This window comes from Salvia hispanica, chromosome 2 (genome assembly GCF_029641045.1).
Source record: "Salvia hispanica isolate PSC_SH4W2 chromosome 2, Shi_PSC_v1, whole genome shotgun sequence".
In the NCBI taxonomy this organism is placed as follows: domain Eukaryota; kingdom Viridiplantae; phylum Streptophyta; class Magnoliopsida; order Lamiales; family Lamiaceae; genus Salvia; species Salvia hispanica.
This window is the reverse complement of record NC_142693.1, coordinates 43,252,815-43,263,219: the sequence shown is the minus strand read 5'-3', so window position 1 is coordinate 43,263,219 and position 10,405 is coordinate 43,252,815. Positions and strand designations below refer to the sequence as shown.

General features: G+C 36.8%; 1 protein-coding gene across 2 annotated transcripts; it reads right to left on the bottom strand.

Annotated features, from left to right (window-relative positions):
• Nucleotides 1-1,060: 1,060 nt before the first annotated feature.
• On the bottom strand, nucleotides 1,061-6,200 carry LOC125215459 (uncharacterized). Of its 2 annotated transcripts, none has more exons than XM_089063846.1 (10): nucleotides 5,952-6,200; nucleotides 5,157-5,197; nucleotides 3,555-3,630; nucleotides 3,271-3,480; nucleotides 2,562-2,684; nucleotides 2,429-2,486; nucleotides 2,269-2,342; nucleotides 2,041-2,129; nucleotides 1,863-1,938; nucleotides 1,061-1,364 (listed from the first exon to the last, which is right to left on the bottom strand). In XM_089063846.1, the coding sequence occupies exons 1-9, from the start codon at nucleotides 6,054-6,056 to the stop codon at nucleotides 1,872-1,874; spliced, it is 843 nt and encodes a 280-aa protein (XP_088919972.1). In that variant the 5' UTR covers nucleotides 6,057-6,200; the 3' UTR covers nucleotides 1,061-1,364; nucleotides 1,863-1,871. The 2 variants fall into 2 exon arrangements, with proteins under 2 accessions (XP_088919972.1, XP_047972841.1); XM_048116884.2 differs by having other exon boundaries at nucleotides 5,157-5,179; nucleotides 5,952-6,197.
• Between the last annotated feature and the right edge of the window lie 4,205 nt (nucleotides 6,201-10,405).

The following is a 10,405-nucleotide window of genomic DNA, read 5'->3' as shown; positions in this document are numbered from 1 at the left end:
CAAACAAACACTTCACTCAATAACAAATAATTATCGTCGATGTGAGTTACTAGTAAAATTCTGCAGATTCATAGTTGTGAAAAGTAAAAAGCTATAATCAACAAAATCCGATCCGCTTTGAGGTGCATATTGATATTACTAAAAATCAAATAAAGTGATGGAGCTAGGTTCAATCACGCACTATGTAATTCTAATAAAGATGATATGATCCAAGCAAGTGTTTGAAAGTTGGTGCTATAACACACAGCTGAAAGTTTCCAAGATTTTCGATCAACTTTAGGTGGTGTATTTTTTTAGAATAGTTCTCCAATTCCAAATTGAATATAATTTGAGAATTATTGGTTTATTTTTCAAACAAAGGTTGGATGTGGTGTCAAGAAAAAGGGGTTCTCTATTTGATTGATTTATATTATTTCTTGTTTTTATTTCTCAAGAAAAACACCAAGGTCTAGATTATGTGTAAATTAACCCCAACCACTCAGATTTCTCAACTAGGATCAAATTTCACGTTCTCTCCAATTATACCAAAACATGATAATTAATTTCAATTTTACAATTGAATAATCAAATCAAGGAATGTTTACTCGTATCTTACAAAGAGAATTGACATATCATAGATCGTGTACATAAATTTCCAACTCAATCGAACAACAATAACTCCATCTTGATCACAAAATTTAACAGGGCAAAACAAAGGAAACAAAGAATGTTAAGCCAATCATTTTCATTTACAAGAGCAAGAACGCATGACTCTTGTAATCCAATGATGTAAATCTACATGTGAGATTCATAATTATGCTTACCTAAGACTTGCTCTCATACGCTCAATATTCATTTGAGAAAAAATTAATCCTCCCTCCATCTCATAAAAATAAGAACTTTGGAAACACGAGTTTAATGCCAAATTGGTAAGTAAGAGAGAGGTAGAAATAAAAAATGACTATAGCGGAGAATGAAGTCCCCTTATAAGAGAAAAAAACTTACCAAAATTTGAAGAAGCCTTTTCTTTGTTGGACGAACTAAAATGAAAAAATAAGATTATTTTTATGTACTAAGGGGGTAATGGCAAGTAGGTGGAAATCTGTATATTTGTATGCTGTATATACACTTGGAAAGCATTGTACAGAGGCCCTCGATTTTTAAACTAGTCTACAAGATGTGTCAATGAAGCAGTGTCTTAACAATTATAAAAGAAAAGAAAAGCAATGCTGCTAATTTTCCATTGTTACGTTCTATCACCAGAGTCTTTGGGTTATTCGCGGTGAACACGCCTCAACTGCAGATCTGAATCGGACAACAAGATGCTGTGCATGTGCCATGTCATTTCTCGTAGGTCGCAATGTAAGATGCCAAGAATTATTCACCTGAACACAAATAAAGAGCATACAAGGATATAAATCACATGCATGCTGAGTTGATTGAATTCCAAGAATGCTTCAAGGAACCAAATCAGGATGTTAATCACAAACTTTAAAATCAGTGCCAATTTTCCATGACGGGTCAGGTCATTCTGATCTACATGGCATATTTACATATTATCCAATGTCGAATTGTTTCATGTATAATTCAGACTAAGCCACATAGATTGTTACAGGGCTAGCCACACAAAATCAAAATCTGCCGAAAAAATTCTATTTGGGTCGGGTTGGGACAATTGCACCCTTAAAAGTTTGTGATTTTTAAGATCACATCCAAGGTTTGTGGAAAATACCAAAATTCGCTCAAGGTTTGTGATTTTTAATACTAATACCATCAATAATAAATTCACTTTAAGATGCATAGTCGAGATATCACAAACTAGAGAGGAAATGAAACTATGACAATAATCACCCTATGTTGCAAGATTAGGGAAAGTTGATTACCTGAGTCCATCAAGAGGGCTTCGGTTTTCTCCCAGGTCTTGCTACGCGCTTGAGCTGTGACGTTCCTTTTTTTCCCCTGTGTATATAACCAGATCCATGAGATTTTACACATTTATTTTTAGCATTTTTAACTTGAAGTCATTGAATGCGTGACTAGATATATAGACAGGGACGGTACCTCCAAGACAGGTACACAAGTAAGTAAAATATAGGAACGAACATCAATATCAGTACAGAAGCCGCCAAATAAAATATGCTGCTATGCTTCTGCAATGGAAAAGAATAAGACAAAACTATTATTTTTGTGAGCAATTATCCTTGTTTGAGGCAAATTTTATAATCTCTTTAGCAGAAAATTAAATTTGTCATACGCTTGCAACTCGGATGTCAAGAAGTAACCACATACCTTGCCTCCTCTAGAGAACGGTTTTACTCCTTTTGAACAAGTATGGGCATCACAGAACTGGTGTAAAAAGAATTCTGGAAGAACATTAAGAGAAGGATGTTGTCAATGAACGTGATTTGACCAAAGCCGTTTCATGCTTCAGGAGTAAGAAAAGAGGTACCATGTAGGCGAGTAGCCGATGGGCCCTTATTCACAGGAAAACAGTTGTTTGCAAGATCCTGCAAGATGAAAAGAGTGCCTTAGATGATTAGGTCATATTACTAGGAATGCCTTATATCTTATACTGGAACAACCTCACACAAGTGACGGTTCCTTGAAGCAGCTGCAGGATTACACTTGGCTGTATGAAATTTTGAATTAATCACATAATCGCAATGCAAAGCTCCGCATAGATCTGCCAAGCACTTGCCATGACTCTGAAGGAAAAGAAAGCAGTAAAGTTGTAGTATCATATATATACACATTTCAATTGAACCCCATTCTGGCATGCAACAAAGGAAACAAAATAATAATATCGAACTGATCTCATGGTCCACACACTCAATCGTCAATTTTCTCATAATGCAAGATAATTTCAGGGGATGAAGAGTAATTTCTAATGGTTCTGAATTATCACATATGGATGATAGTGTAAAATTAATAGAAAGAAAGTAAATTCAGACAGATTCATTTACTTTGTGTGTTAATATAGAAAAAGACACGCACAATTTAGAGTTCAGTCCAGAACAAGAAAACACTTGATTCAAGATCCATGGATATCCGAATCTGAACATTTTAACAAACCGAGATAGAAGGGCTTATTCATAAGAAACTAGAAGCTATTAAAGAAACGAGATGATATTTGAAAAGATACGTGGGTGGAGAACCTTACAAATTTAGTAGCATGCTAACAAGCATATAAAGATGGGCTCATATAATATCATCTCTTATTGCCAACAAAAACAATAAGAGCATCTTTAATCCAATAACCAGCACACTAAAGATAAAGACAATGTCACATACAACATTTAGAAGATTGTAGTGCCTGTTGTCAAAATGCTGATCCAAATATTTTTCTGCTCGGAAGATTTTCTTACAATAACCACATCGCCAATCATTTATGTCAAAGTGAGTTTTATGCTCCTCCTGATCCCTGAATAAATCGCTGCTTGGATGAAGCCTGCATCTGCTTGGAAGTTGATATTTCTCTTTCTCCACAAAAGGTGCAAGATACTGGATCATAAATAGTACAAAGTTAAATTAGGCCTCTACATATGTCAAACAATATGCTTTCCAGTTCTTCATACCTCCTGTATAATCTTCCAGGCTGCTCGACTCCTCTCTCTTGAGCAATGAACTTCTTGGTGTCCTTCTTTAAGATTTCTAAGCATTAAAACAACATAGTTGAGATTACGACCAATATGACAACCACATTCAAGCAATCATATCTTTTTTACTTGCATGGTCATTATGGAAAATGAATAATTTGGAGGGAATGCTACTCCTAATCGATCTAACTCGTCATTAATTCATTCAGACTGTAATCTATAGCCATCATATCCCAAGGCTCAATCACTGGATTCCTTTTAGAGTTGAACTTTTCAATGGTCTTGCGCATACCTTCCCATTGTCCCATTCTAATCTACAGTTCTACACAATTTGTTTGATTGTCAGGTCTGAGTATGATTATGGAAGTTATCTTATTGTTTAAGTTTCTAGCGAAGGAACTGAAATCTTACTGCAAGTTATGATCCAAACCCCCTTCAACATTGATCGCAAACATCAAGTCTCTTAATACAATTGTCATTTGTCAATATTTATTATCACTTGCCATTTTTCCATTGAGCACTGACAACCTCTATCATGAAACTAAGACCACTCCTAGGACATTTTCCAGCCTCCAACTGTAACCTCAAGGCCTCTATCATATTCAAAGATAATCAATACAACTATAAATAACCTTCACATGACTGAAAGCAAAACCCAACCGCATCCATCATTTATACATGGAAATCGGAGGCAAAAAACACAGCAATGAAGTATAGATGGTGCAATACAAAAAATGGTTCGAAAAGAAACTGATACATGATTAGATAACACCATTACAAAACCTCTTTAATGATTCTAGCTTGCATTGACATGGTGTCAAGACTCATAGCAAACATCACAATTATAACTTTTTTAACAAAAAATTATCTCTGCATTCAGAACAATTACAACGATGACTGTCGTTCTTGAGGCTGTGAGCCAACCCCGCCAGGAAACGCTTTCTTTGAGGAGGTGAAATGTTAGAATTCTTGAGGTTAGATTTAGAACACCACTGGCTGCAAGTGGACCTTTATGGCTAAGTGTATGGTGATGAAAGTATAGAAATATTAGATAGTCAAATTACCAAAAAAAGTTATTCAATCATGACTCACCACCACACGGCTACTATAGTTCTTCAAAACAAAGACTAATGGTAGACAGGGTATGATCCTTAAAGATGTGTATTGGCTAACTCTCCTAGAGATTGGAGATCTAGATGTAGTTATTGTTCGTGAATTTGGGGCATTCTTTGTAGTTTGTACTTTTCGAAGCAAAACAAAAGTATATGGAGACAAAATCAGATCGCTAGCTACAGAAATTTGAGGAGGAGGCATGTGAACTAAAAACCTGGAACAGCTAAAGTTTCTAACTGCCAGTGATACAGGAATTTTCTAAGACAATCAACCTCTGTTCTAATACGAGCATTTTACGAGGCAGCAATAATTGTTCCATACATAACAACCACTCTTCATTCTTCAAACAGGTCCATATTCTACCTATTTACACAGTTCTAGGTTGTAATTAGTAATAAAATTTTCCAACTATATGATTTACCCAATAGATAATATCCACAAATCTAATAGAAATGACTGGTAAGTTACCTTGAAGTACCACTGTTGATATCCTGTGGCAAAAAGTAAAACTGCAAGTGTTAAATTCTCAAGTGTGAAATTAAATACTCTTCATACGGAAAGAGAAATTATTGCGAACACCTTCATGGATCTATCATTTGCAACTTAACATGACTTGACCGCGAACTCAATTGATATAATATGAAGTTTCTCAATGAATCATGCATTCTAATTAAGCTGCTGAAATGTGAAATAACTTGTGAAGACATGAACATATTACCCGATTTACATCAAGTAACACACTTGATAAAGCAAGAATGATAAGCACACGAAGATGACGATGAAGATCAACAAAAAAGTAGAAGGAAGCCTACAGTGTGCAAACCTTTTACTATATATAATAGCACAAAATTTAATTTTTGGGTAGCAGATTAAATTCCACACCAAAATTCCCTCAAAATCTTTATTCCTATCTAACTATAAGTTTGGTAAACATTACATGACTCCCTGGTAAAGTGAATCAACATGATGGTTGAGATAATTGGCTTATCTGTTTAGCATTTTCTACAAAGTGAAATCACAGCAAGCATAAAAATCCAAGAAACCAACCGGCCCTGATTTTTGAAGTCAAATAAAATGAATTATAAAAGAAAGAAGAAGAAACACGCATGAATCAAGAAAAAGTATGTGTACGAAGAAATATTGAATTCCTTAATTTTGAGAATGATTTCGAAACACATAAAAAGTTGAAGATTCCTCTCTATTTTCACCCCTTCTGGGAGAATGATGATATGGTGTTTGGATCTTGAAAGAGAAAAAGATTACCTGAGATTGAGAAGCTGCAAAGGAGATGAGTAGAAGAGATATTGTGGAGATGGCCATCGTCTTCCCCATCCATCTACTTTCTCCCATTTGGAATAAACCCTTCATTAACTTTTTCTCAGTTCCCAGCACACCCAACTACCCTCTTGGGTGTTTGCATTGCTTAACTGGACGTTAATTTGATCAAATTAAATAAAGATTGATTCTTGGATTGGATGATTACAGTTATTCGGTATTCACGACAATTTACCATGCCTTTTTTCGTAGGTTAATTTTGGTTAATATACATATCCAATTTTTGTTTGTGCTTATATAGCAATAGCTACAAAAGGTGTCAATTCACATGAATAATATGGAGTAAATATGACATGCCTTGGACATCCTGTGAGATATTCAACATTTGGGGAATGGACTTCATGCGCCCATTCCAAAATTTCGAAAGAAATTTCTTAATCCTCGTAGCAACAGACTACGTTTACTAGAGGGTAGAAGCAAAAACAGCAAGAACCAACGATGCATCAATGGTAACAACATTTCTCTAGTCTCACATTACCGTGTACCTAAGAAAATTGTCAACATATAGGAACACATTTACATAACATAACGATGAAAAGTTTGATGACGATATATGAAGTCCATAACCGTCTTACCATCTGCATTCAAATGGGCAAGCAGAGATTTCCAGTAAGAAATCAAGTAAAGTCTGGAGAAGATGATGAACACGTCATGAAGGGAGTGGAGCTCAAAGCTATAAGACATACTATGGATTAAAAGACTACATAGAAGACACCCATAGGAATGTCCTCGTACTAATTAATTTTCAGGTAGACATGTCATTATCTAGTGGAGTTGGAGCAAAGACGTATTGGGTAGTTCAAAAGTAAACTATGCAGCCGACCAAGTGTGAGGAAATGAAAATGCCACTGGAAGAGCTACATCTCGAAGCATATGACTATGTCATATGGTATAAGAAGTGTATTAAGATGTGGCACAACAAGAATATCAAATTTATGCAATTTTAAGTTGGGCAAAATGTTGGGTTTGAAACACCGATTGCACGCACACAACAAGGGATGTAAAATGCACTGGAACAATTACGTGGTTCGGCAAAATTTGCCTACATCCACGGAGAAGATATCGAAGTTTATTGTTCTCAAGAAGATATTCCTCAATCCTCACCATACAAAATGAACCGCCCTTAACTAATCACAAGCAAGGGCTCAACTCTCAGTTTGTGTGTGTATACTGGGTGTTCACTACCTCTACAAATAATGAATTACCGAGATATGAGAAACTACAAAGAGTTGAATCTAACTAATTCTTCAGCTGAAAATCAGTTACAACCGCCATCTACCAACAGCTAGTTTCAACTCACTGGCCGAGCTCACTTCTTGCTTTTCACCTTGTGCTCCAACGGCTCCCAATTCAAGCTCAATACTCAAATATGGTTTGCACGGGCATAACTTCACAAATCTCCACCTTGACCTTGCAAAACATGATCAACATCTAACTCCTTTCTCAAAGTTGTTGCTGACTTCAGCACTCCACAATCTCCACCAACTCCAAGCAATGTCTAAACTTGAAAACCGGAAGAGCTTTTGTTAGTATATCTGAAGGTTGGAACCTTCACAACATTTATCCTTCTATTTTGAATCTCATCCTGAATGAAGTGTCTCCTAACATCAATATGCTTTCTTCTTTCATTAAACATCTGATGTTTGGCCAAAATCTTTACTTCATCCAAATGAATGCCAAAATCTTGGAGAATTCCTTGCAAGCTGCAGCCACTTCCCTTCCTTTGTTGCCTTTGTCAAGGCAATATATTCAGCCTCAGTTATGGATAGGGCAACCACAGCCGACTGTTGTGCCAAATAGTGTGAAGATATATCCACCCTGTGACTTTCTGTTATCTAAATTGGCTGCATAGTCTGATTCACAAAAGATCTCCAGAATCTCAATCACTTTTTGACCAAGCTCCACCTCTAAAATATAGACCAACTTTCTCAGAACCTTTTAGATATTTCAGGATCCATTTTAGAGCATTCCAATGCTCTTTGCTCGGGTCAGACATATATCTACTGGCTACACTGATAGCATGTGCAACATCCGGCCTTGTACATATCATTAAGTGCATCACACTGTCTACTATGTTGGCATATGGTATCAATCCCGTCTCCTTTCTATCTTCTGTTGTCTTTGGCATCTGTTCTTTACTGAGTCTAAAATGGCTTGCTAATGGAATAGACACAGGCTTTGCATCTTTCGTATGGTAATTTTCTACTACCTTGTTGACATAATCAACTTGTGCAAGCTTTAGCTTCTTTTTCTTCTTTCTATTTCTGAGAATGTCCATGCCTAGAATTCTTTTGGCCTCTCCCAAATCTTTCATCTCAAACTTCAACTTTAGATCTTCTTTTACCAGTTGTATCTCATTTTTGCTTGATCCTGCTAGCAATATGTCATCTACATAGAGCAGCAGATAAGCAACTATCACTTTTCATTTCTTCTTTATGTATACGAAGATGTCAACTAGATCTCTCAAAATTCTTAGTCTTCACATGCTCATGGAATTTTATATTCCACTATCTGCTACTTTGCTTGAGTCCATATAGGCTTATCTTCAACAAGCAGACTTTCTACTCTTCCCCTGGCTCAAAATCCTTAGGATGCACCATGTAAATTGTTACCTCCAAATCTCCATGTAGGAATGTAGTTTTTACATTGAGCTAGTGCAGCCACCAATCAAAATGAGTAGTTAGAGCTAAAAAAAAAACACACTGGGTAGTCAATTCCTTTCACTTATGTGAAGTCTCTAGCCACCAATCTGCCTTTGAAACGTATGCTTTCAACTTCTTCCACCTCCACCTTCTTCTTGAAAATCCATTTGCAGCTGATCAGTTTCTGAGTCCCTGGATCATTTACCAAAATCCAAGTATCATTTTTAAGTAGAGAATCTATCTCTTCTCATTGCTTTGATCCATTTCTAACTCTCTTTGCACCTCATGGCTTCCTCATATGTTGATGGTTATACATATAGCAGTACTTCAGCTACACATAAGGCAAAGAAACTCATATCATAGTCATAAAACTTTGCAGGCAATCTGACATTTCTTCTTGGTCTTTCATTTATTGTTGTTGGTTGTTGTCTTTCAATGCTTTGAGATGATTGATGCTCAGCTCCACCTTCTTCCATATTCTCCATGATCTCAGTATCTTCATCACTATCTGATTTGGTGGAGCTTTCACCTACTTCAAATTCTGCAAACCAACATAACCGCATTCATCGGAAACTTGCTTCTTCTTGAATGGCTTCTCTTCTTCATTGAACACTACATCTCTGCTCACAACAATCTTCAGAAGATTCCATAGTCTGTAACCCTTCACACCATCATGAGCATCACACATTTCTTGGCCCTTGGTTCCAATTTATTCTGATTCACATGTGCATATGTAGCACACCCAAAAATCTTCAAATCAGAATAATCTCCCAAACTTCCATACCATCTGTGATCTGGGATCTCATTAGAGATTGCAGAAGAGGGGCACTTGTTGATGAGCACTGCAGCAGTGGACATGGCCTCAGCCGGTAATCTAGAAGAGAATAGGATGCACCTGACTCTATCTAGCAAAGCTCTATTCATTCTCTCTGCCACCTCATTTTGCTATGGATTCTTTGAACATCTATCGACCAATGACGAGGGCAATGACAAAGAGGATGTAAGAAACCTTAAGCACATTTATCCGTGGAATAAGTTTCTCCGAAGAGAGTACTCAAGTGGGGGACGACCGAAAGCTAAAAATGGTGCTCCAGGCCTCATGGGAGGAGGGAACAGAAGCGACGCCCAACCCGAGCGAAGCAACGCCACTCCGGGCATTTCTTTTGGAGTCATCCGCTCTTCAATGCACGACGTTCGTATAATGGCCATAACTCTTCCGGACTCCGATTGGGGAGTTTAAGGTACTCACGCGAAGTTCTTTCAAAGACTAAGACAATATAATTAGAGGATTCCAAAGAAATAGCCTGACTGGGCGATTTACAAGGGGAAAACTCCCGACCGAGAGTTTTGGCTATTTTTGGTCGCGAATTCCAGGGAGTTTGCCCGATCGGGTGCGTCTATGGGAGGGGAAACACCAGACCGGACATTTTGTGCCACTTGCATTTTTGAACTCTTTTTGGCTCTTTTATTTAGCATTTTTATCCTCTAGTTTAGATACCATGTCTAGTTCTTGTGATTGCATTTTAATCTATTGACGGGCTTAGATTAATGTTAAGGTATGAAATTCTAGTTCTTGTGTTTCTAGTTTTTTGGAGCCGTGAAAGTTGTCTTGGGCTATCTCAATTGTTTTGTATAAGGTCTATAGATTCCAAACATGAATCTAAATCATAACACCTCAATTGTTTTGTATAAGGTCTATAGATTCCAAACATGAATCTAAATCATAACACCTCATCTTCT

Bases quoted from the DNA above. Each gene is read 5' to 3' on its own strand.
- LOC125215459 (XM_089063846.1), bottom strand. From the start codon at position 6,056: ATGAAGGGTTTATTCCAAATGGGAGAAAGTAGATGGATGGGGAAGACG. The intron at 3,631-5,156 runs GTAACTTACCAG...TTTAATGCTTAG, and splicing joins ATCAACAGTGGTACTTCAAG to AAATCTTAAAGAAGGACACC. The intron at 2,487-2,561 runs GTTGTTCCAGTA...TTCATCTTGCAG, and splicing joins GGAACCGTCACTTGTGTGAG to GATCTTGCAAACAACTGTTT.